At 40.1% G+C, this 26,371-nt stretch overlaps 1 protein-coding gene across 29 annotated transcripts in view; it reads right to left on the bottom strand.

The window, feature by feature from the left end:
• The window catches only part of DST (dystonin), a 310,022-nt gene that overhangs the window by 150,261 nt on the left and 133,390 nt on the right, over positions 1-26,371 (bottom strand). For all 29 annotated transcript variants that reach the window (XM_054197106.1, XM_054197080.1, XM_054197086.1 and 26 more), the window contains 6 exons: positions 18,555-18,721; positions 2,366-2,478; positions 2,124-2,230; positions 1,464-1,583; positions 1,044-1,139; positions 837-964 (listed from right to left, as the gene is read on the bottom strand). In XM_054197106.1, the coding sequence (XP_054053081.1) occupies positions 837-964; positions 1,044-1,139; positions 1,464-1,583; positions 2,124-2,230; positions 2,366-2,478; positions 18,555-18,721 (731 nt within the window). The remainder of the gene's footprint in view (positions 1-836; positions 965-1,043; positions 1,140-1,463; positions 1,584-2,123; positions 2,231-2,365; positions 2,479-18,554; positions 18,722-26,371) is intronic.

The raw sequence follows: 26,371 nt of genomic DNA, 5'->3' as shown, positions 1-26,371 counted from the left end.
CACAATGATCTGTATTCTTCACACCTAATTTCAGAACTTAGACCAGAGAGAATGATCACCCTATTGTCACCAGAAAGTCAGTGCCAGAATTCTCTAGAAAGTGATTCAGATCTTAGGTGTCTCCTTTGGATGTTTAAAGTTAAGCAGAATGAATCCAGACCCAGGTGTCTATATCTACCTCCAGGTAAGTATAGAAGAATAATTTGAGTTAAATAAAAGGGTTTTTTTAATTAATGAACGTATAGCAACTGTGTCTGCCACAACTCAAAAGAGGTAACATTAAAAAGCAGAAATGCTCAAAGACTGCATCAAGACTTTAAACGTGCTCAGTATGTTACTAGTGATATACAAAATAGTGTCACGCATTCTGCTACCATGGAAGACTACTATGTGCTTTGCATGTCTAAATGCTTTCTGCGCTCTTGAGTACAACCAACTTTTAAACAACCTCAGAACAGGACGTCAGCCCACAATGCTGTGCACCAAGTGAAATATACGTTGCTTATATGAAATCAAGTCCAAACGAGACAGTGAAATGATATGAACCTAGCTCTCTAACTGTACAAAGAAGGTGGTTATATTTGTGTTTAAGTGCTTTGATGATCTGAGGCACAGATAATACTCATTATGACCTTCTGAGACCATCGAAGTTATGTCCATCTGGACCTGCTTCTATGAAATAGGTAAAGAACTTCAGGCCTTGAACAAAGGCAAAATTACTTGGTCTAGAAAAATAATGTGGATGTTATCACGGAGGAAGACATTTACAATTTTCAATATGGCTTAAAACAACAGCAAATATATTAACCAAGCGAGTCAAACATTCACTAGTGTACCTCTCCACTTCAGGTCGAAGGGTCTTCTCTCTTTCCAGCATGGCAACAATAAGCTTTCCCCATTCTTTTTCTATATCATTTGGATGATAGCCTTGAGGAAGTTTGATGCGTCCAAATTCTATCCAGACCTTAACAATTCATACATATTTGTTATTTTAAGGCACAGAAAGGGAACTTCTATACGTTTCAATGCATGTTAAAACTTACCTCTAGCAGTTTATATAGACGTTTAATTTTTGATTTATCTGTCTCCTTTGGTGGAATTTCTGTTTCTTTAAACTGTAAATATTGATTATAAAGTGCCTACAGAAACATAAAAACCATCATCAACTTTTATTCACAGTGAATATAACCTTACTTTGTAAGAATACAATTCTTTGTAAGCTTACGTTCTTATACTGTTCTACTTGAGTTCTACAAAAAATGATCAGTGACGAGTTAAATATTTGCTTTTGATTGTTCCTACGTTAGTAATGTATTTATTGTACTTTGAAAAGGCTATGGAGTAGTACTATTCTACAGTTGATTTGATTGTATAAATCAACAAGCACTTCATCTGTTCAAGCACGCTTTGAGTCAGTAAGAAAAGTGTCATTCCAACAAGGAGTCTAAGACACCACACCTCACCTTCAATTCCACAGGATTGTTGGGAAATGTTCTGTCAGACATTATTGTGACATGGTGTCTGATCCACTGCATGAGGTAGTTCACCATATTCTGATATTCAACCCATTTGACTTCAACATCCTATGAAAGCACAACCCAGATTACAGATCAGAAAAAATCATATGAAAGCTCATTTTCGCCTTATCTTTGAAGTCCAAGGCTCTTCACACACATAGAAAAGAGATTTCTAAACCCTGCAATTATGAAACAGTATTTACTTGCTCAGTACAGCTCACTTAAAGCTTCCAAATATATGATTTCACTCTCTAGTTTTGGTCCCAAATAATTCCACAGAAAACAAAATTTTCAAGTTTAATAAACTTCAAATTTATAAGAATTAGAGAGGCAAAATTTATAGGTCCATGACTGGAATGTAAGAACTTCAACTCTTATCTTTCTCCAACTTCAGATAAACTACTTTCAGTTAAGCTCTTTGCACAAACATTTTCATGTCCAGAACACAAAATAGCTGCTAAGCCAGAAAAATCTCCACCTAGAAAATCACGTCAAAGAGAAGGGTGACAATAGTCTTATGGAAGATCCATCTAACATTCTGGAGCCGAAATCAAGAATCGTATTAATGAAACTTGCACACCATGTAAGTATTTTTCTCCTACTTACATTTGCACCGATGCCTTCACCACCTTCTGGTACTTTGGGAAATGCATCATAAAGTGATGACACATAAGTTATTACTGACTTCTCATCAGGTGAGGGAACATCAACATCTAAAAGAGCAAGATGAAGCAGCGCTTTATCATGCAGTTGTAAGAATGCCCAAAAATATGCTACAACCTGCAGGCAGATTAGATTTTGTTTTAATGTTAGGGTTTTTGCAACAAAGCCCTTTGCAGCTATCTTACCTTCAGGATCCAGAAGTCTGGCAACACCAAGTTTTTCTGCTACAAAAAAAGCGTGTTCTAAATTTGCAAGGTTGCTTTGAACAGCAACGGTATTCATGTCTATCAGGTCCGGCCTGTCAAATAAAAACAGTAACACTCAATTACAGCTGTTTACCAGTTCTAAATCACTGCTTATTAGTAAATCAAACCAAGAGCATGGATGGATACAGCAACAAAGTTTGCATTAAAAAAGGATTTCATTAAATCATGTGAACCGGCTGAGGTCAGTCCTAAGTGATAAATACAAGCAGCAGGTAACTACAACAGTGTCAGTTCTTTATCTACAAGCTAAAGTTTCTAGCCATCCCTTATATATAACACTCTCCTTATGCATATTTACTCATGTGCATTGCCATTGTATTATCATGCCTTGTCCCTTCCACTGCCCTTGAGGAGGTTAAACTCACTTTCCTCTTAGGACTCATGTACATGAGGAACTTCATTTCCACTACCTTTACAAGCTTTTAGTCATTCTGCCTCAAACTCTTCAGCACATGTCAAAACCCATACAGAAACAAGTTCAGTCACAAAACCATCTCTTTAACCTGTAAGACAAGTATTCTTACTGGGCTTTAAAGGAGTCTTGTTCAAACTGCATTGAAGCCCTGTTTTCAGATAAACGTTGCTGTTGGTTGTCCTGTAGAAAACACTCAAGCCTTTACACCTTCATCCTGCTACACTCCATTGCCAGCCACAACACCCTTGTGTTAACGGAATATCTGTCTTAAGCCAATCTTACCTATAAACATTTTCAAGGCCCATGAGTATTATCCTGTACCAACATCACTACTTTAATGTTTTAAATTAATGTAAAACTTCAAAATTAATATTGTCCTTGAGGTTTGCTATGCGGTGCTTGGCTTTTAGATCTTGCAGTTCTCAGAGCAGAATGTGTTACTGTCTGCCTCCTTCACCACCGAGAATCCTCTTAGCCATAGCGACTAAAAAGAAGAAGGGATTTTCAAAGATGATGAGCAAAAACTCAACCCACTGAAGCCGCAAAGAGTCACAAGGCTCTGAAACCTTTGCTACTGAAATCCTATGCTACTGAAAACCAGACCCACACTGAAAAGAAACTAAAACAAAACCCCAAAAGACAAAAATATGACATAAGTTTTAGTGAACAATTCAGTCCTTAAATTTTCTCATTTTTGTTTCTAGAGAAACTATTTTCTGAGTTTTACCTAGCAGAAGTCTTAAGTAATTGCAACAGAGAGAAATAAAACTGTTAAATATCACATTGTTCAAAACGAATAGTAACATTTCATTTGGCAACACCCCAAACTCCCTTCATCAGAAAATGGTATTAACTTTGGGAAACTCAATACAAGCTTGTCTTTGAATTAACTACAAGGTGCTGTAAATAAAAATTTATTTCTTTTCAGCCATTTAGAATCACTGGTTTCCTCGTACTCTTTAGAAGACAAGCCTACAAGACAGATAATAATACTGCACCTATTATTTCTTGAAAGAAAATTTAATTAATAATAAAACTCAAGTGGTGTGAAAAGAAACATAATCCTCCTAAACCAGCGGGACTTTCCACTTCCAATATGCTTAGTGGCAGCACGATGAAGCTCATGCCATTCTTCTCTGCATTTCAGTGCAATGAAAACAATGCAACGAAACCAATATCATCCGTTGCTCTTAGCAGCACACAAAATCCGTGAAAAATAAAAGACAATACTAGAAAAGGAAACAGAGCACTCCAGTCTCCTATTTCAGCCACAATAATGGAGACAGTATGAGTAATAAAGATGGCTGTCACAGCACAGTTTTGACAAGAGAAGCACGTTTCTGTAAGAGTACGCTGTTTGTTTCGTTATTTTTTTTCACCTGCCTTTAAGTTTGTTTCACACTTGTTAAAAATGGCCCAAGAATCACTTAGGCTGCCTGTTCAATTGCCAGCTCTCAGAACAAGAAAGGGCAAGTTCTCGTAAAAGCCTTCACTATTCCCAGAAAATGAGCTGCAAGCTGCAGAGACACTGACATGATAATCTCCTCAGAATAAAGCTTTCATTTAGATGAAGAAGAGGTGAGGTTTTTCACACCAAGATACAGGTAAAAATCAGTAAAAAAAATGCTGCTGTTGTGCAATACATCATTTTACATCAGTGCTGTGGCTTCAATCCCCAGCTGAAGAGCCCACTTGATGAGATCCCTCCCCCACTTTTAAACGTCATTTCCCATCCCTGTGACTCCTACCAGCATAGGCTTATTCCAGTTCCCCTTTAAGAACAAGGGAAATTTGCAACGAATACTGCTGGTTTCAGTTAATTATATACTTAACACATAGCATACCGACCTAGATTACCTGGTCTATAATCATCTAAAGTCTTGATCATCCAGAAGATACTACAGAAGACAGCATTTGTCTCTGTCTTGATAGTGCTTGCCTTGGGTATTTTGAAGCAGACAGAAGGCTCAACAGCAGCGTGAGAACAAGCCCACTGATGGCTTCGAAAAGGGAAAAGGCGGGTATTCTGACTCGAATGCAAAAGCACCTGGTACTGGCCATGGGAAGTGCACACTGCTGGGGGCTTGGGGCCTCCACCCTCCACACGTCACCCTTTCCCCTGCCCAAATGGTAGAGGGATATGTTGCAAAGCCACAGAAAAAGGCGCTTACCTCCCACAGCTCAGTAAAAGACTTTTCTTAACCCAAGAAAAATGCATCCAAAAAACATGGCTCACGAAATCACTAACTGCTGCATTGTTCTACTTTTGTTTAAGAGTGTTTTCTCACAATTTCAAATAAAAATAAAAGTCGCTTTTATCTGCTGCAAGTTTACAGAGATACCTGCCCACTAACTGGGTACCTGGGAATTTGCATTTGAGCATGCGCACACAGATTTCAGTGCTGTGACTGATCACTGGCCACCATCCTTCTCTGAAGAATCAAGGGGATCTGGTATAACCAAGCACAGATTGTGCACTGCGAGTGTTGTGGGGCTATGTTACAGAGGCTCACAAATATTTTCCAATATCATTAGTATTTCATTTCACCTTTCAATTCTGAAATACTACTAACTGCTTAAACTGCAGTTGTGATGAGCATCCTTCTAATACGTATTTATTTAACTAATTGAAGCATGCACTAAATTTAAAAGCATCATCCATCATGGCAAACGTCTTCATTTTTAAGACTAAAGAGAAAATACACAAGTTTTGTAGAAGTTATTTGTCATGTATTATAAATATATTTTATATCAATTTGCATAGCACTATTAAGTGGTTTTATACATAGTGAAGAACAAATTAAATTAAGTGCACTTTAAGTAAACGACGATGACTCTACCTTCTGTCATAATATTGTGAATCATCTTACGGCAGATTTTTCAGCGGGCTGGGCCCTTGCCATCAAAACACACACATAAACATCCCAAACACCAGCCGAGTTGGAACATTCCATGCAAAGGAGATGCTTTTGCTGCAGCCGCACCTAAGTCAAGGGGTTTGGCTTCTACGTTGTGAGTCATTAATCATTTCATTTATAAAAAAATTGGTGCCTGCCATTGAGATCTTAGTGTAGGTGTTAGAAATTAGACCCAATTTGTATTAGAAGTAAGGAAAAAAAAAGGTGTGATTAATACCACTTCAATTAGGAAGCTGACAAAATTAGGATCAATTCAACAAAACAAATACCTAGCACCACAAAGAGAAGCAAGTGAACCGTGTCTGCAGAACAGCATAAAGAAATGAAGTTACACGGATCAAATGCGAGCTTTATACTCTGCAAAGACTCCAGGAAATCAAAGAGTTGTGCATAATAAATAAGGTTAGGCACACGTAGATTTTCCCATAGCCAGAACCTAACACCTAGTAAAACAGTTCAAGATCCAAACTAGCAGCTATAATATCTGCTGTTAAAACAAAATGTTAGATTTGAAGGGAATTTAATATTTCAAAGTGGAAAAAGATATTTAACTGAACTTTTATTTTCCCAGGCAATGATGAAGAAACCACATCCTTCTCTTCACTGTTCCTGGATGACAGTTGCCCATGTTACAGCAATGTTTAACTTTATTAAGACATACATACATCAGAGTAACACTCCACATGAAAACACTATTAATGAGTTTAGGAGGCTAACTGACAAGCCTGAAGTTATTTACATGACCCATCTAAGCTGCTTAATCTGCACAGCTCTGTTTCAGTCAAAACACTGGACGCTGCCTGAGTAATACCTGATATTAAAAGGTTATTTCTTTCTTGGCTTATATTGAGCAGAAATATTAATACAGTGAGTTTCAAGCAAAATTCTCAGTCAAAATATGACTGAAGATGCAGAGTAAAGCGTACACGTCCCTATAGTCCAGTTAGCTTTTCCACTGCTGTAATTAGAAAATGCCTATAAAAGTTAAACAAATTCTTTGCTTTATTGTTCACAGACAATTGAAAAGGACGGGTGCCAGAAAGACCCATCCATTTTTCAGGGATGAGAGGACTACTGAAACAAATTAAAGACCATGCCAGAATACATAATCATAAAATACTTTTTAAAAAAAAGACAAGAATAGAGAGACTGAAAGGAATCAGAAGATAGAAAATGACCACATAAACCAAAAATTTTAGCTCTATCTTTTACAACATTAATCTCCTGTTACTTTCTCAGGAACTCTACAAATGAGATGATGAAGCAAAATCAATTTATTATTTAACTTACTATACGCTAACACCTACCGTTTAACCTATCCCTTAACAGAGTTTCAAAGACACTAAAAAATATTTACACCAGTTTATAAGCAGAGTCAATGTTTGGGAACTTATTTAAGAATTTGTCTCCACGTCAGGTACAAAAATAAATCTTGTTCAAAACAGCTTGCCAAAGAGCCTGCTTTGGAAAGACTGAGGCATCGACACAATGGGAATGACTCCTGGACTTCAACTAACACGTACTGTCCTTGTGGGCATTTCTATTGATGCTCAGTGCTTGCGGACACGGTGCTCTATACAGTGTCATGACCATGAGATCTAGTTATTGGGTTGGAAGTACCCTTTGCTAATGCATATGCCTACCACGGTTATTTTCCTGATCTTTTCTCCACCGTCACACGAGAGCTTCCATATAAAGGATGTCATGTCTTAGGGAAAATAGGGCCATATAGGACTAGCTGGGTTGAGTAACCCCGTTTCAGAGAACTTGGAAACCGAAGTTTCAGGGAGCAGAGTAATTCAGATTTTCTTCCACATAGCCTGATCACTTACAGAGGAGGAAAAGGAGCATTTCTGCTCAAAAATGGCAAGCAGGTATGACTTCGTGGCATTAAGGAGGAACAGATCTCCTCCATCATTAGAATCAAAGACCACTATGGAGGCACACAGCACAAGGTTCTGCAGCGTGCTCCTTGGTGTCAAAACCCTCATGCTGAGGAGAGGACGTAGAATACTGACTCCTGAATCAACACTATCTTCCACTATACCCTAGGCTACCCTCCTTTCAGAACATCTGGATTCCTTACAAAATGTGGGTTCGTCTCAGAAGGATCTATGGAAAACAATCACACATGAGGAGGTTGTCTAGCTTCATTGAGTTTCTTGCTCTATGTTGGGAAAGAACCCTTCAGTCTCAGACCTCAGTACAGAAATGTGAGCACTAACTTCCATTTGCAACTGGCAAAAGTAAGTTTTGAACCAGATGTCCAGATGTGTCTAAACCAGGTGATCTTTTTTGCCTGAAGCTCCTTAGCACTGGTCCTTGGGCTCACGGGTCTGCTAGAATGATAGTTTTGCACACTACTCACAAACATTTGAGTAGAAAAGCTAGAAAATTAAACATTAAAGATACATCATGGTTGTAAATGTGATGGAATATCTAAACAAAGAAGAAATGGCTGCAGCTGTCCTTCAGAGGAAACAGTCAGTCAAAGGACAGGCAGGACTTTTCATCTATAGTTACAACACTACTAAGTGGAATCGCCCAGAAAAGGAGGCTTGCATGGAATAATGTGCAGCCAGGTCTAACCATCAGTAATCAGCCTTGAGCATTCACAGGATATATGAGAGCCTCCAGCTGTTTGTATATATCCCCCAGATCACAAGGTCTCCATTACACGTATATGAAGATGAGGAAAGTGATAAGGGGTGAGATTCAGCTCCAGATCCAGACACTTTAATGTAGGTGTCTACATGCAAATGTCTGTATGTATTCTATTATAGTGGCTGGAAACCTGGCCAATACATCCAGTTCAACCTAACTACGAAGTTATCCAGAATCTAAGAATTACTTCAGAACGAACCAAATCCACCGACCATACTGAGTAGAAGTTTAGATAACTGCAAAGCTGTCATGAAATATTCTTCCTCACTGAACATGCATGTTTTGAGACTGACACTCTTAGAAACATAAAGCAATGCTGTACGTTTAAATGCAAAATTGCTTAACTGGCTCTCACAGACTCAGTAACGATGATTACTAGAGATTTGCCTAGGACTTCTTTAAGACTTTCTCATTGAATTAATATGAAACAAATTCAAGGAGATGCATGGTATATCATGTCTCGTAGTTCATCATTCAGCACTTGACTGGGAAAACAGGTAAAAAGTACTCCATGAAATCCTTCTATTTTGGCCAAATGACATAGATTATTTGAAGTAATTAACATAAATACTTGACTGCTTTTCAGTAATATCTTTTTTTGGGGGGGAGATATGAAAAATATTTCATGTAATCTCAAATTTGAGACTAAAGTGACTGTTCAACCATATATTCACAACAACATCTTCAACTAAGACACAACATGGTGAAATAAAATTACCCCAACATATCAAACCACTAGGTGAAGCTGAGCAGTCCATCACTGAAATTAGGCAACACTTCACAACTCAGGGAAAATGCAAACAATTTTCTAACTGAAAACTCTCATTATAGAAACATTTTATCCTTACAACTGTGATAAACTGAAAAGCATGCTGCTGAATACAGCTCTGCATGTTCTTTGTTCAAGTACGTGGCAAATACTTTTCTTAAGCTCACAGGTCCCCAGCCTCAATGACACACTGTGCTAATGTATTTCACATGATCATTATGACCTGTACACTCTTTGGTTTTGTCTTCTCTTGTGCTGGTATGACAGGAATGTGTGTACTATTCATTATTTTATGTGCCTCTACAGATTTCATTCAATGCCTCTCTGAAGATGAACAATCATGCCTTTTTATTCCCTCAAGAGCTGAAAAATTCTCATGTGATCCGAACTCTTCAGCTCTCCCTTGTACCTTTTTCTTAATTTTTCATATAAATTTTCAGATACTATGAATAATTCTGAAAAAACTATTGCAAGTGACGGAGCAACAAGGGCACGCTATTTACAGATACATTTCCTGTCTCTTCTTCACACATCCCAACATGTTATATCAAGACTTCCTAGAGAAAAAGAATGAATGTTTTAACTGCACTAAAAATAAGGATAAAAAGCCCTCAGGTACCCTGACTTACTAATTTATCCCCTAACAACATACACAGCTAATTCGGATAATGTCTCCTATCGTGCAGGTCCGTGATTTGATAAGCACTGAGTTTAATAAACCTACTGAAGCCTCCTGTCCCACCTTTGTTAGCACAGCAAAACTTTACCTGTAACTTGCCATACCCATTGATTTAGATAAAAACACAATTGAGGCATTGTAACATCAAAGACCTATTGATTAAATGTGAAGTTCAGCTTTAGCCATGCCTTACGAACCCTAATCACAACTTGGCAGTAAGTTTGATGCGTAGATTTCAAGCTCAGTATACACAGGAATGGAAGTAGAAAGGATCTCAGTCAGTCCTTTCACCAGCTTTAAAAACAGACTTTACATTCTCTTTGTAATACAAGATGGTTTTGTCACTACAAAACCAGAAACGGTATAGTAACTTTCCCAACTTTTTGCTTATGATAAAATTTAAATAGGAGCAAGGCTCACAGCTGTTAACCTCAACCCACACTGTACAAGCTACAGAAATAACCATAAATAATTTACCTTCCCTTGGAGTGTTTGAATACCAAAAATACAATGAAGAAACCCAACCAAATGATTTTTCTGTTTGGCTCCCTGAGAAAACTCCCTCCAGATCCCAGCAGTGACTGCCCAACACACTAGCCTCCCAGTGGGATTAATGCAGTTACCAACAGCGAAGAAGGGTGAGGTACCATAATGAGTTCAAAAGATTTCCCAAAGGCTCCCTGTGACATCCTGTCTTGGAGGCAACCATTGCTCCACGTGCCACAAATTTGGAAAGGCATTACCAGAAGACCAAAACCTCTCCCTGTCCAATCTATCATGGGCACATATGCCACCCCTGCTCAGCCACCACAGCCTTTTGACAAAAGGCTTCTGACACCCTTAGGTGTCCTAGAGTAAGAGACACATGAAACCTGGATAAAAAAATGGCCTATTAATTCACAGCTTTATTTTTCATTTTACTCCCATTTGGCCTAAGCAAGAAAAAAGGTTTGATTTCATCCTATTTTATTTTTGTCTTCTCAGTTATTGCAAAAAGAAAACTGTTATCATTCATTCAGCTGCTACTCGGCAGCAGGATCCAGCACAATGTACACAGGGATCATTTTAAATCCAGATCTGAAATTAATCAACCCAACTGCCTGGAAGTCTTCCATGTAATACCCACTAAGGCTAACCACCACCACAACACAAGATGTTAAAATCGCAGGCCTGCTTCCAGTACTATTTTAATATAGCCTTTACCAAAAGCCATCACAGAATTTTTCTGAGTGTATTCAATTAAACTGCAGCTGAGGTTACTTGCTATTTCTAAACCTGTTAGTTATATGTATATGCACACTCAGGCAAGTAACATTAAAAGCATGTCCACTTGTCAATACTTTTAATCATCCTAAATGCTGTTTATCTTTTCCCAAATTGCCAATTCTTAATGCCAAGTTTGTTTCTTCTACATAACAAAAGCTGTTGAAAACAGTAACAACCACGCTGCTGAACATGGAGGTGGATGGGAAGCGAGGGGCAACGCAACCAAACTCACATTTTCCTTTTGTTAAGGCTGGGTAACAATAAATTACGAGTTACAAAACGGCAAGCCAAAACTAGCAGACCCAACTAATCTCTTTATTTAAAACATATCCCCTAGCGTTTTAAGGCTTGACACTGTGTAATATTTAGTTTCTTTCTCATTCATTCCCCAAGGGTGTTCAACATGTTACTGCAAATTGAGGCATCACTATCCCTCCCCTTAAGGAATGTATTCATGTCAGTACCTGATCAGCTGCAACAAGTTTTAACATCAGAGGGATGCCACATGCACTGCCGGCCAGGAGCTTAGTGTTCCACTAACTACACATACACGGCAAATTGTCCTGGGTAAGGCTGAAAGAGCTTGTTCTAAACCAGAAGAGTTATTTAGCAGGCAGGAATCTAGCTTGTTCCCTGCTATACCACACTCCAAAAACCAGCCGCTTAGTAATTCTGCAAGTGTACGGAGTTACTATCATAATATGTCAAAAGAAAAGCGTTGTGACCCTGGAAAATTTGTCTCTCGCTTTACCTAGCATTTATGGAGCTGCCACAGTGCTCCTTCCTTTGGGGACACATTCTTTGCTGCAGTTTCTATTCCTCTTCCTCCCACATGAAGCACCCAGTGTATCTACGCGCTTTCTGGGCTGCATTCGCTGTCAGCCTCTGTTCCTCTTTCCTTCGGGGATAACAGCCATCTTCTCCTTGCTCTCTCTCTAAACTATATACAACTTAAAAGTACAGGCATCATTAAGGTCTTGCATAAAGTTTACCAGAGCCAATGGCCTCTTTGGATCACATCCAATAAAAAATATTTTCCTTCTAATTTGTGCTCAAAATGCAACACTTTGAACTCCATCACCACTTTGCCTCTCTGCAGCATTTTTAATACTTATCGTTCTTGTTAGATGCTGCCAAAATTTGTAGCCAACTTCTGCACGTGGTCTCGGTAAACCTTGGTATAGCATTACATGAAATAATCTCGCTTGTTTTGTTGTCTGAAAACCTTCATGTGTATATTACAGCCCTGCTTGCTTGTCAGACCTCTGCCTGACCTAAACACGGTTTATTCACTTTTTTTCCTAACCAGCGTCTTTCCATTTTGTATGGTTGCTGCAATTCACCTAAAAGTCCAGGCATAACTGGACATATCTACGCTGAAAGTGAACAGGAGCCCAGATGAAGGGCGCATGACTCTTTAATTGCTAGTCCTTCCCATAGCATGGCCATGGCCGTTGCACTCATGCCCTCCCAGGCAAGACCTGGGCCCAGTTCAAAGGACAGCGCTGACCCAGGACTGCTCTCAAGAGGCTGCAGCCTGGCTGGGGGGCGCGGGGCAGACTTCAGCCACGCAGACACAAGCCCTGCTGTACCACAGGGGCTGGAGCCACTTCGTTTATGAGAACAGACCTAACACTTGAGACCACAACTTAAAAAATATGGCTTTATCTGGGAACTGAGTTCGCAGTGCTTCCTGAAGAGATGCTATTTTTCACCATACAGGCACCACTGGGGCTACTCATTAAATGCTATTATCTAGTTACACAGGAACATACTGCTCTTTTCTGTAATTCCTTTTGTAAGTGTTAAAAGCAAAATTACCTCTTCATTATAAAAATTGTAAGAACACAAAAATAAAACGTGCAAAGGAGAGCACACATTTTTACAAAAAGCGTGCATGTCTGATGTTAATCATCTTTTCCTATCCCCCATACTTCACTTTTTTCTTTAGAAAGTAAGATGCGCGTGGTCTGTAACCATGTCTGTTTTCTGAGTATCAGTAGGAACTGTCCTTAATAAAGTGTCTATAGGTGCCATTTAACTGTAAATCTTACGGATATTGTTTTTCCTATTTCTTAAATTCCATTTTCAGACGCTTTTTTAACTGAAACAGCCTGCAGTCCTTATTCATCAGAGGCTCAGGGCAGCCTGAGGTCCAAAAAAGCAATTTGTTACTTTGGTATAACTTTTTATTTGAATTTGCTTTGCTTTAAAATAAATGTATCTGCAAAGTGTAATGTAGATCTATAATTTAGATTACTAGCTTCAATCTGGCATGCAACTCCTAATGAAAGGAGAGTAGCCTTCATTCTCTATGGACACCAACTCTTTCTATATATTTTAACAATGGGATACTGTTCTAAAAAATGAGTATTTCTTGTTCCTGGGCAAAAGGCATATACATAAGAAAACACAAATCAAGAGCATTTACCTAAAACAAAGTTGAGTGACTAGAAATACATGATCGAGCTGCAAGATGAAGACCCCAGTATGTAGACGGCAGTATCTCCAGGAAAATCTGGGCACTGCATGCTGATTAAAGTCACCTTCCAACTTCGAAGTCTGGCTTAAAGGTTTTTGCTACGTATGATATGATGGTATGAAAGAAACAACACGTACTTTTTAAAGTGCCTGAAGTCAGATTTCTTCCAACACAACACACTGAAGCAAATAACACACGTCTTCAACGAAAAATTAAGCTATAAAAGGCTGATTACGTAAGAGATGAGACATACAGAATATTCTCGAATCTCCTGGGCATATCTGTAGCTTTCAGTAATGGACCTGATCACACATCCAGAGAAAGGTGTGGAGGTTCAAAAGAGAGTCTGAAGGATTATATATCTAAATAAAATCATAGAATTAACAAAACCTGGTAATGTTCCATATTAAAACTGACTTTTTAATTTTATAATTTTATTTCATCTTTCTACGCAAGAACAAATATTCACACAGAATAACAACATGAAAAGCAAAATCCAGGGCCTGCAAGGGAGCTCCCTAAGGCAGTTCTTGAGGCTGGTGCAGAGCCCTGTTCGTTTCCCAGGGATTTTACCATGTATAGGATGCTTTAAAATGGAAGCTTTATATACTCTTCAGAAGCTCAGCTGAGTAATCTTCAATCTCACACTATAAACACAGACTATAAACACATGAACCTGCTGAAAACATAAGTAAACTTCTCACATGAAAACAAATTACATTTTCCTAAGTCTGGAGGAAAAAGTCAAGTTGTATATGGAACCAAGTACCTCAAATAGATTAATTTCTTCCTATCGTTTCTGTCATTGATAAAATTACTTTCCTTTGATTTAAAGAGCACTGCAAAATCACTGGAAACTCATTCGTACTCTTAACAGAGGTAAAAGAGACAGTGACTGAAGGCACTCAGGAAAAGCTCTGACAACCCTAATCCTTGTTGCTTGAGAGGAATGAAAACAAACATCCTGCATTTGCTCAGGAGAGCAGGTGACTGCCTTGAGTGTGTGTGATCCGGCGCCTGCACGCGGCCCACGTCCCCAGGCTCGGCGCTGGAAGCGGAGTGCTGCCAGCATGGCTGCGGATGCGCGCAGGGCAGGGAGACGGGGAGGAACCTGGCTTGCCCAGCCACCGCACACCGGCCTGCTGATCTCCGCCGAGATGCTGCAGCGGGTACTACAGTTAGTCATGCCAGGGAAATCCTGGCCTTATCCTACTTCTCCCATGCACCTTGGGTGGAGCAGAGAGCCATGGCAAATCCATGCACTATTCCTGCAGTTTTCCATCCTAAATCTTAGGTGGCTTGCACCAAAAAAAAGGTGCTGGGATCCTCTGCCGGAACAGAAAAAAAACGGAGACGGCTACCGGCAGCCCAGATGAAATAATCCTCCCCTGCTGTTAAGAGCAGGCGGGCTGTTAGCACCGCCGAGGGGAGAGGCTCCCTGCCCGCTGGCGACTGATCCACAGCCCAGCTCCTCGCCCAGCCCTCCACAGCTACAGCAAGTAAGCTGGTGCATACTTTCTATTTAAAAAATCGCTTATGCCTGGAAAGGAGGTAATGATAACCTGCCACTCCAGTTCTGTCACCTAGAACTGGACAGTGACATCTCCCTGTCTCATGGATCACCAACGGTAGGGATCATGCTGGACCCGTTCAGCTTGTGTTCTCAATGACACATCCAGGAAAGGCCTCTCAGCCATGGTGTCAGGGCTGTGAGCATGGGGTTTGCCTGTCTGTGCCCAGGTTCAGCTCAGAGGCAGCATGGCTCCTGTCCTCCAGGAGCTGCTCATGCTCTCGCCCCTGGCCCCCCAGCTGACCCATGGCCCCTGCAGCGGTGCACCCCTGTGCGGGCCACGTCCTGGCCCAGCCTCAGCCTGTCCCCAGGGAGGTGCCCGATGACCCACGTTGGGGCTGCCCCGGTGCCCCCAGCCGCCCTGCTCCTGGCTGGGGTGGTGGGATGGGCCCTGTCTGCCAGGCCCTGCCCTGACGGACCCTCCATGGGGAGCCCCCGCTGCTGTGCCCTGACATGGGTACGTGTGTGCTCTCCACCCAATGTACAGCTTACTGTCGCTCAGTACAACTGCAGTTCTAGATACCAGTAACACGCATGCTATTTCTGAGTCTTCTGGTTATTACTGTCATAATGTCATCCCCTTAAAATTAGGTCTGGGCCCATTTAAATCCCTTCCAGGGCTGGCAGTCGTGTTCCTGCTGAAGAGCCCTGTCCCCACTCGCAGAGCATGGATACTCCTCCTGTGCCAGAGTACACACTAAGGAGAGGTATCTCCATCAAGCACAGCATTCCTGGCACAGGAGGGGCTGCCACACTGCACCACGATGGATAGACGTGCACCCACGGGGGTGCTCCACGGTGGCAGCACCACAGTCCCACCCCAGTGGCCAAGCAGGAACACCTGGTCGTCTGTCCTGGCAGAGCATGCCAGCGGGCGGCATCCGCAGGATGCTCAGCCTAGTCCTGAGACCACCTGTGAGCTGCAAACTGGGAGCTACTAAAACAGACAAACAGAGCATATGGAGAATCACTGCCAGAAATGCGCGCATTTTGTTAGTGTTTAACCTACTTACTGCTCAGAACACAAACCAAGCTTTAAAAGATCTCTCTGGAGTAAAAACACTGTAGTTAAAAATATCAGATGACTGTTTGGAAAGACCATTCCTATCTTGTGAGCAATAGCTGGAAATTATTATCTCTGTTTTAACGGTACAAAACGGTAAGGAAAGAAACATAGAAGCTCACTGAAATCAGTGGAAGAATCTCACTGATTTCATCAGCAAGGCAGAGTCCAAGAATCTGTAACCTCTCACAGCAAAAAGACATCAGATAAGGACAGTAAACATTCCTGGGAAGGACACGGGATCCTTAGGTGGAGAAGATATGTTTACAGGAAGAGGATAAACTACATGGACACTGGTACAGAACTGCACAAAATGGGGACTCTGCTCCTCAGCCACTGAATCATCGGCTTTGTGCAACGCAGTGCTGTCAAAAGTGCTTGTGCTTCCCTGCTGAAACGCTGTGAATGAAACTCACGGAGCACTGCCAGAAACGCTGCTCCAGCAAAGCAGCTGCAGGTACTCAGTCACATCCCAAAGCATTAACATTTGCACAGACAGAGGATGGAATTCCAAGTTTTTCATTATTTATTAACCAATCTGTACCACAACCACTAGTTGCTGAGCTGTAAAGACTACACTGCTCTATGTAAGTGGTATAAGGCTCTGAAGAAGCTCTGTGAAATATTTTCCATTATTCCATCTCATTAAGCTCCTTCCTTTTTTCCCCTCCCCTCTCTCTGTATCTTTCAAATTGTTTATTTTTTCAAATACTTGCCTGTGCTATGTTCATTCTTTTAGCTGCTCTGTCCTGAAGTAAAACAGCCTTGTCTTTTGCCAGCTATTTCCTTTTGTCTTGCCAATGTTACTAAAAGAAGACTTGCTTGCTGGCATGCACCTCCTCCCTGACTGGCCACCCAGAACAGAAGCGTTAGACAGAAAAAGACCTCATTGATTCAGATGCAGCTTCATTTTACCATGAAGCTATGTACTGCCACAGCTAACTTCTCTAGGACTCAGAGCAACGATGTTATGCTTACAGCCTCTCTATGCAGCGTGTGAGGAACAGGCTGCATCTGCTTGACTCGTCTCCCATTTTATTTCAGTGTCCTAGTCCCCATAGTGCATGCACGTTGGCTCTCCCTAGGCTTCCTTCTGTGGTGAGCCAAATGGTCCTGCAAGACGAAATCCAAGAACAGAATAAGCTGCTCCAAGGTCTGTTCCCTGGAGCTGCATTAAATTGTACCAAATTTGGCTCTCTCCACTTGGGACACTCCTTCGGTATTATACCAAGGAAATCATGTGCCCTCAAACTTCTTTACGATACGCTCCAGTTTATATAGCACAAACTCTTTACACATGCTATAATAAAATCCAGAAGTTGCAAGGGACAAGTCAGTACACACTAATTAGCCCAGTGGCCAGAATACTCTCCCATGAGGTCCTCTAAGACACAAACCTTCTTATTCAATTCAGGAACCAAAAAAAACGTACAAAACTAGAGAGATGTCGCAACGAAGAGGAACACTGAGCACAGCAATGATCTTAAATCTCATTCCTCTGATGAGTTTTGATGCCAAAGTTGACTTTTTATAAAGAGAGACCCATTTTTACTTAGAATCCAGAATTAGAAATCCTTTCTTGCCAGTAGACTTCTTCAATGGTACTTTAAGTAAGTTAATGTAGTGCATCCTTGAGCTTCTAGCCACAGCCACCAGTGGTTCTACAAATGCTTGTTTATAAGATTGTGGTCACAAAAGTACAGAAAGGGGCAGAAACTAGCACAATTACCTTCTCGAACTGAGAAGGTTCAAGCCAACTGGTGCCATTTTTCAGGAGAATATCCTACCATTTTACAGGGGACACATCTCAGAGTAGATCTGGGCTCCAAGTGGAAACACCAAAAAAGGTCTAGGCTCCAGGGGCATGGTACAGGGAAGAATAAGGGGATCTTGAGCACATCTCAGGTCATGCAGTAGTTGATGGATTTCACCAGCAGTGCAGTTTTGGACTTTGGTGATCAGTTCTGATTCTACCCTGCCTATAGTTATATGTCAGAATGACAAAAAGGGACTGTGGAGAAGACTGAATAGTGGAGACATTCTTCTCGGCAGCTTGGAGGTGCCCCACAAGAGATGCGCAGGATTCATGGGGATGCTCCTCTGAAGAAGGAGGGACACACAAAGGCTAATGAGGCATCCTTTGGCTGCAAAGAGCAGCAAATTACCAAGGAAAGAGACAGTGCCATCTTCACGGCTGCAGTGCATAAACCACAAGGCCCTCTCTCTACGTACATTAAAATGCTGCAATTAATATTTTTCAAGAGAACAAACACAGTACTTACCTGTATTTATGAATGATGGCATTAAATAATCTTCCATCGCGCCAGCAGGTAGTGAAATTTTCACAACGGATTCCAGCATAACCCTCAGTTGTCTGCTGCGACCACAGGAGCAATCTCTCTTTAGCAGACATGTCCTCTGACTCTCCAGTAACATGGATATCAGATATCTAAAATATAATTAATATAAATATTAAAATTACATCTAACACATAATAATGTTTAAAATATTGCAGAAAACCACTCTGCATTACTGCGAAACCTTCTGTCTGATAACTGCATACATGAACGTGTTGATTATTCATGTACTATATTAATATTCTCTCACGTTATATACATATGCACTCTTAGCATCTTCAGTATGATAGCCAAAATTCACAGCTTCACAATTTTCTTCAGTTAGCTAGTTCTCAGCCTCTTAATTTCTGGGGACAATGTAATACCATTCCCTAATAAAAAACACTTAAATATGTCTATTTTATGTTGATAATGTGAATAATAGTCTACTTTTATGTATTTTAACTATTATACATAAATGTTACATAATTACATAAAAAATACAACATATTTCATACGTATATATTCATATCTATGTAATAGCCATGTTTATATTATACATTCTTTATTTAGCTACCATGCTCCTCTCTCAAAACAGGTTAAATTATAATACATGCTGCTATGGAATTCAGCAATAAAAGAGTCATTTACATTGAAAACTGACAATAAAGGTTTTAGGACAGAATTTTCTGAGAAGCATTTTATGGATGACTGACAGGCTAAAGGCTTACACACGAGAACTTTGCCTGATACCGAAGAGCTGGTTTTGTATTATCTAAGTATCGTTAACCTCATGTCAGACAAAGCAGGAAAGTACCGGGAATTTACATACAAATACTACTTTCTATTACCTCTAATTTTCCCCTAATGAAGTTCAGTCAGTTTGCTTAAAGAACTATCACTGTATAAATATGAAGCAGGTATTTCTCTAATTTGCTTGTGTATTGTTTGCACCTTATGTGATAGAAACTGTATTCAATGTATATCTGAAATGCAAGATAGAGCACCAATATGACATGCCTTAATAAATAAAGTGATTATCACAGGTTGTTTTTCTATGTGGCCACCTTTTACCACTTATTCCATCAACAGTGGATAATATAATATGTTATTCTGAAGAACTTCTGAAGACCTAAGAACCCAGGTACCATGAGGCACTGTATAAGGACCCAAGCACCGTAGCTCAGACATTACAAAAAGCAGGCTGAGGGACTCGGGCAGAGGCAAGAGGGCTTGAGACAATGTTAGGATTTGTGGGCAGACACTAAGCATCCCTGTGAGCCCCCCTGGCAGAGGCCGCGCCGCACTAGCCTTCACCCAGCACTGCCGGGAGAGTCAGGTCTCCTTGCGGCTCCGGAGCCAGCCTGAGGACAGGGCTGGGGGAGGTTTGACCACAGACAGCTTTGGGGGCGAGGCAGGTGCTTGAGTTCGCCGCAGAAGAGGCTTAACCTGAGCCATGCCAATTCCAACAAACCAGGGAGCTATGTTCAGTCATAACCATGCCTCCTGGCCTTGAAATCTCTGCACACAAAGGTATCTTCTGTCTGGAGTCTTCCTGGGGGAACTCAGACAGGCTAGGCTGGAAATTACGTGTTTTTCTCACATTAGAGCCACACAAAACACAGTGCTAGGAACAGAGAGATGTAGCTTTCCTACTGATGCTGCTGTGTCAATGCTTGACAGGAGGTGGTGGGAAGCACTAGGAAGCAGGGGACTAAAGAAGGAGCCTTGGAGATGTCAGGGCAACGTAGCTGCCACAGCACTTGCTGCAATTTCTGTTTAACCATCTTTCACTCTTCTGGGGGACAATGAGCATTTACAGCCATACAGTAAACAAAGTAAATCTAATGCAGGGAACAAATTGATTTACATTATTTTCTATCCAAGCATCCACAAAACACCAAGTTGTGTAAGCAGTTCTTCAGGTACTTATCACCGGCCACCACATCTGCTGGCTCTAGGTAAGGGAAAGATACAGGCACTGATGCGAGAAAGCAAAGAAGTTTGAACTGTTCAACTAGCCCATAAATACCTCTGAAGATCTGACAGCATTTTTTTGCATCCTACTATCTCCAGCACATTTTTAAGAAAAATCAAAGAGAAAAAAAAATAAAGTCCCTTTTTTGTTTAAAACAGAGAGAGACACATGTAGCTGTGATTATTTATACATTTCCAGGTATCCTGCATCAATCCTGCACAGAGTATTTACTACATGAAATCACACAAAATACAGACGGTATGAGTCCTGTATGTGAAGACAACAGGGAATCCAACGTGGCAAAGACCAACCTAAAATCATTCTGAAAATTTTCTTGTAAAAATCTAGGGAGCTCATCTGTAGTATACGATTTCCTTTCTGTGGGTTACTTGTATTCTTTGGTATTTCAAAGCAGGAAAGCAAACTAAGTATTTTTTCAGTAGCTTTAGTTTCTATTCATCACAGAACAACCAGGCCACAATATAAATCAAGTCAACCATTTACCACTTATCCGGACAACGCTTCTGAAAGAGATGATGTCATCTGGAAGTGCCCAGATGTCTAGCAAAAGAAAAACTTTTAATTTTTTCGTTGCTGTTTTCAGAAAGTCCTCTATGTGTAATCCTTAAGTATCACACTTTTAAATAAATTCTAACGAAGCAAGCTAACAATGTAATTTGCTAATGGCCATTCCTTACTGCTAGGTTCGAACCTTTAGCGTCCTTCACGGTTAATTGACATTTCAGACTGCAGAGAGTGCAAACACAGCATATTTGAGTGCACATTAGATTCCTCCGGCAACAAGTGATTTCAGACATCAAGGCAACTTATGAAGGTCGTAGTTGTATCTGTTGTTACATATAAATAACATTTGTAGCTATGGACACAAACACCAGGAGAATATTTCTTATTCTGAAAGTTACCACTAGGCAAGCATGCAATCCAAATTTTGATTTAGCTCATTACCCTAAAATGAACAGGATTTCAATCCAAAATCTTCCAGGCACCATTCAGTGCCCTAGTTGGCCATCTGAAGAAAAAGGAATAGACTAGACTGGGTTTAAAACTGAAATTGCTTTCCACTCATGGAGGTAGCCCCTTTCAGTACAGGTTAAGGAACACAAACATTAGCCTGAGACTTGAAACAGCTTGAGCGCTTCTGTTCTCTAAATAAAGTATTTCAGATTCCAAGGCTAAGATTTCAGACTTTTTCATAAACACTGAATTCATATTTTAGAAGTATAAAAATACACCGAGAGAAATGGTGAGTCAAAGAATTATATTTTATTATGTTTAAAAACATGAGCTCTACTTTGCAAGATGCGCTATTAACTTGGAACTACTTAACAAGTAAAATACTAACTCCACAAAATAAGGTGTCAGAGAGCGAGCGCGCACATTTTCCCTTTGATAACCCAATAAGGACAGTACAGATACTCATCTACCAACTCTGCATTATCATCAATATTGATAACATCATTTGCCACAGGAAAGAAAAAGACGGACTACTACATTAGGAATACTAGGACAGAAAATAAGTTAAGGGGCAATCAAATCTTTTATTGTTTGAATTTTGTCCTTCAAAGCAAACTGTTTGTGTGAACCTTTCATTTTTATATCTCACAAGCCCATCATTTACCTGACAACATCTCTTACTAGAGGACATTTGTTCCTTGAGCATGGAACAAATTATTGAGTTTGTATGAGTTTGAACAGTCGTTTGCTAGAGATACAGTTCTCCAAATAATCTCAAAGCCTGTGAATTACAAGTTATGCAAGAAAAAGGAGACAAAGCTAATTCTCTGCATAGCCCTAGTCTCTCAGGATCCAAGTCTTAATTGGCACTAAATACTCTATTTCTTGTTTCTAACTGGGAGAACTAGTTTCCCTCTGCTACCGCAAGTGTTTTTTCTCTGCTTGTAAGTTTCCTCTGCGCCGCACAGTATACAAAATCCATACACCAAAAAGCCTCAAGCTCTTTGCTTGCACTGATTTCACTGATGCAGTTTTGAGTCCAAAGAGCAGACCAGAGAACACCTTCCAAAAGAGATCAGTGGTGGTGCTGGATTTCCCTGACTTGTTTATTACAGTGCAAACAGAAGAAGAGCAAGACTGGTACAGAGAGTAAGGAGTCTTCCCTCTGATTCCATCTTATCCCAAATGTTTTGAAGCAAGTCTAAACTTGACATAATGTACTTAACTGCACAAAAATATATAATGGCTTAGAGATGTATGATATATAATGAAATGTATTCTGATGTCAGCTAGAAAAGTCTGAAGAACGCAAAGAAATAAGAGAAAAAAGCATACATTAATATGGAGAGATTTTGAAATGCTATTTTCCACATAAGCTAAGTAGTTAGTTATGTGTTGTGTTTGAAAAGGACTGTTAACAGCATGTTGAGGGAAGTATAGTTATACAAATGGAATTTGAACTTGCATGTGATCACAAGAAGTCATCTCCCCTGACGTTACAGTTGGACTTTGTGAGTTTCCATTTGGCCATAAATTCAAGCGCTCCTATTCCGCTCTCATAAGGCTCTATGGAGCTGCGAGTCCAGCTTTGGGCAACACCCTTCAAAAAATATTGGATCACTTGAAGCAGAACATAGGAGAAAAACAAGAATGAGAAAGATCTAAAAATACATGACTTGTTAGGATTGAAAAATTTGGTTTATTTATTCTAAAGTAGGAAAAACCAAGGGAAGATGTGACAAGAGTCTTTAAATACGTAGAATGCTGCTGTAAAAAAGGTAATAAATCAACTCTCCTGGGAATGGGAAAAGAACTAATGAGTTTAAAATGAGCATACATGTTTTCAGCTAAAACTGCTTTTTAATACAAAAGACAGATAAGCACTAGAATAATTACCCAGAAAAGCACTGAAACCACCAATAAGGCAGACACAGAGGAACACATATCAGCCAAGAGTGGTTTTCATTAAGTTATCTTGCCTTCAGGTACAGAGGTGACCTTGATGACCCGTCCAGAACCTTTCTGGCCCTAGTTTTGTAGGTCCATCAATGATTTTAGATCTCCTTCATTCACCAGCATTTAAGGTGGATTGTGCCTGCTTCTTTTGAGTATTACAAGGAAGGAAACAATACTATGCCAATAGAACAAAACTACTGACTTTTGCACCTTTGCACTGTCAATTACATTCCAGAAGACTAACTGGCATCTCTCCCTCCCTTAACTGTACTACTTGAATAACTAATACAAGACTATATGATGGTGGACATAGTTGGAAGTTGTCTTGTTATCTTACAACTATTTGCAATAATAACAGATGACTGACTTAGCCAGAAGTATACAACTGAATATGCTGATTACAAATAATCTACATTTTTTTACTTAAAAGCAAGTGTATTGCCTTCAACCTGACTCAAATATATGGATTTTTTTCTTGCAGATTATTAGTAGTACTGTAGATGAGATAAGAAATCCACTGCATCAGACACTACGTAGACGCACGCCAAAAAGCAGCTGAGGAACTTGCAGCCAAGTCAACAGTTGAGTACTGGAAGTAGATGAATGACTCTGTTTATATATTAGACATATTTTTCTAGAAAACATTTACATTCATAAACCAGAACTGAAACTACCACAAATTAGGCTGGAAGAATAACGATAATGATTGATAATGTGATACACGTAAGTCATTGGTTTTGACACAAGCTCACAACCACCAAAAACTGGTGGTAACACCAGCTGGTAGCTCTCTTTTGCTGATACTGAATGAAAATCATGGCTTGTTTCAACACAGGAGACACCAAATAATCACAGTGGCAGTATGCCCTGTAGAGAAGCCAAAACTACAACCTTGATTTTCTACTCTACCACCATTGTGCTAAAACATCACTGAGAAGGGGTCTGCTGCAGGAAGCCTCTTTCAGTCTTGATTCACAACTTCTTGACCTTAATGCAAACTGCCACCTGCTCTAGAACAGCCCTGAGTTAGAACAGTATCAGAGCATATCTTGCTTGAGGAAGTAATCTTCCTGTAATAGGAACAAGGGCTGTAGAAAATTAGGCTCCAGCAGAGAGTAAAAAACCCTTTTATCTCAAAGCTATTAGTGAGAAGTCAGGACCAAGCTTCAGAACACCCTGCTTACCTGAATTTTGCATTACAGAGGTAATGAGGTAGCACGTATTTGAACACAAACCATAATTGTTCTACATGCATAGGAAGACGTGCCACAGAAAGAAACTCAAAGGATACATTCCAGTCGTGGGGACTATGCTGTTTCAGAGGGTAAAATGTCGTATCTCTGTGACAGCGCAAATTAGCCAACTGTACCAATGAGTTTCCTCTGGTGTCTGTCAGTTTGAAAACCCAACATGCTTTCAAATAGCAGCCACATCTGAGGCACCCTTTAAGCTTAAAGTACAGTACAGTGTGCGTAAGCTGACAAGGTGAGTGGAGGCTACTGATCTCTGTAATTGCGGCAAAGAAAATGGTAAAAACTGAGACTGGTAACTGCAAACCTTGAGTATTAGCTCAGGCCGACAACAGGAACTTTGTGGATTTGTATAAATAACAGCTTTACTGTTTTACACTAAAATACAAAACATTGAAATATTTGTTCAGTTCTCACATGCAATCAAAAGGGAAGTGGTCATGACTTCGTAAAATAAACTAGAGTCTGAAATCTAGTCTTCTTCCTGGATTTGTTTTCAGGTCAAAGCTGGGCGCTCTTAAAATTACTTATACTCAGAATTTTGGCTGTAGAAAGGGAATTGAACTGAAAACCAGAAATTCCAGCAGCTCAGGCATTTAGCCTGGTCTGTCAGTAGATTTCATGTTCATATAATTATGCAGTGTTTTATCGATATCACCAGAACAAGTCTCAGTATTGCTGTAGGTGCTCAGCAAAAGCCTCATTTTTCCCCCCTTCCCCCTGCGGTGACAAGGGGTATATCCCTGGTTGGAGTAACAACTGCAGCAATATTAGAAGCTGTAGTACTCTGCTTAAACAGGAAAAAAGCAGCCAAGCTCGGCTGAACAGACAAGGCCTCATACTCCTTTACTCAGGAATGACGTTTTGTTCAAATCAAAGAACATCCCTAAGCTGTTCCTGAATTCCAGCGAAGATTAAGAGGGCAAAGATCTCTGTGTTAATTAGAAGGCTATTTGTACTAGTGTGTACTGTGTGTTGTAACTGGGTGTGTTATCTGTACTTAAAACCTAAGCTTGGAAAAAGTATAATTTGATTCCTGTTAGAAAAGTAAATTATATAAACAGACATGTAATTACTCTCTGATGGGAAGGGTACCTTTTGCATATGTCCATTCCCTCTGTTCGCTCAACTCAAAGCCCACATGTCCCTGTTGAGCAAGGGAAAGCGGTTTTGTACCATATCCTGGTATCAACATTTGACCCACACCTATAGATTTGGGTTGCGCTGAAGATAAATGGGGCAGAATTGGTAATACGGATTGAATTGGTAAGCATGAATACCAACAGACAAAAACTTGCTTTCCTTCAGATACTCTGCAATTAAGCTCATATTTTGCCATTTTTTTATTGTAAAAGGAAAATAATCCTACACTCAGAGAAGGATGGAATGTCAATAATTAATATTAATAGGTCATATAGACAGCTTGGGAGGAAAGATCTTTTAAAAGAAGTGTAGAGCATTATTAACATGGTTTATGTTCACTTCTATTTCAAGATGCCTACATATTTCTATCTTTCTTCAGTTCTTATTGGCCTTAACTGAAAAGAATTACAAATATTCTTTTCCTTGATACAAGACCCAAAGGAATTGCAAGACAGTCAAGA

The sequence above is a fragment of the Rissa tridactyla genome, chromosome 3, assembly GCF_028500815.1.
Source record: "Rissa tridactyla isolate bRisTri1 chromosome 3, bRisTri1.patW.cur.20221130, whole genome shotgun sequence".
NCBI lineage: Eukaryota > Metazoa > Chordata > Aves > Charadriiformes > Laridae > Rissa > Rissa tridactyla.
Note: the sequence above shows the minus strand (reverse complement) of the source record. Positions and strands in the feature narration are given on the sequence as shown.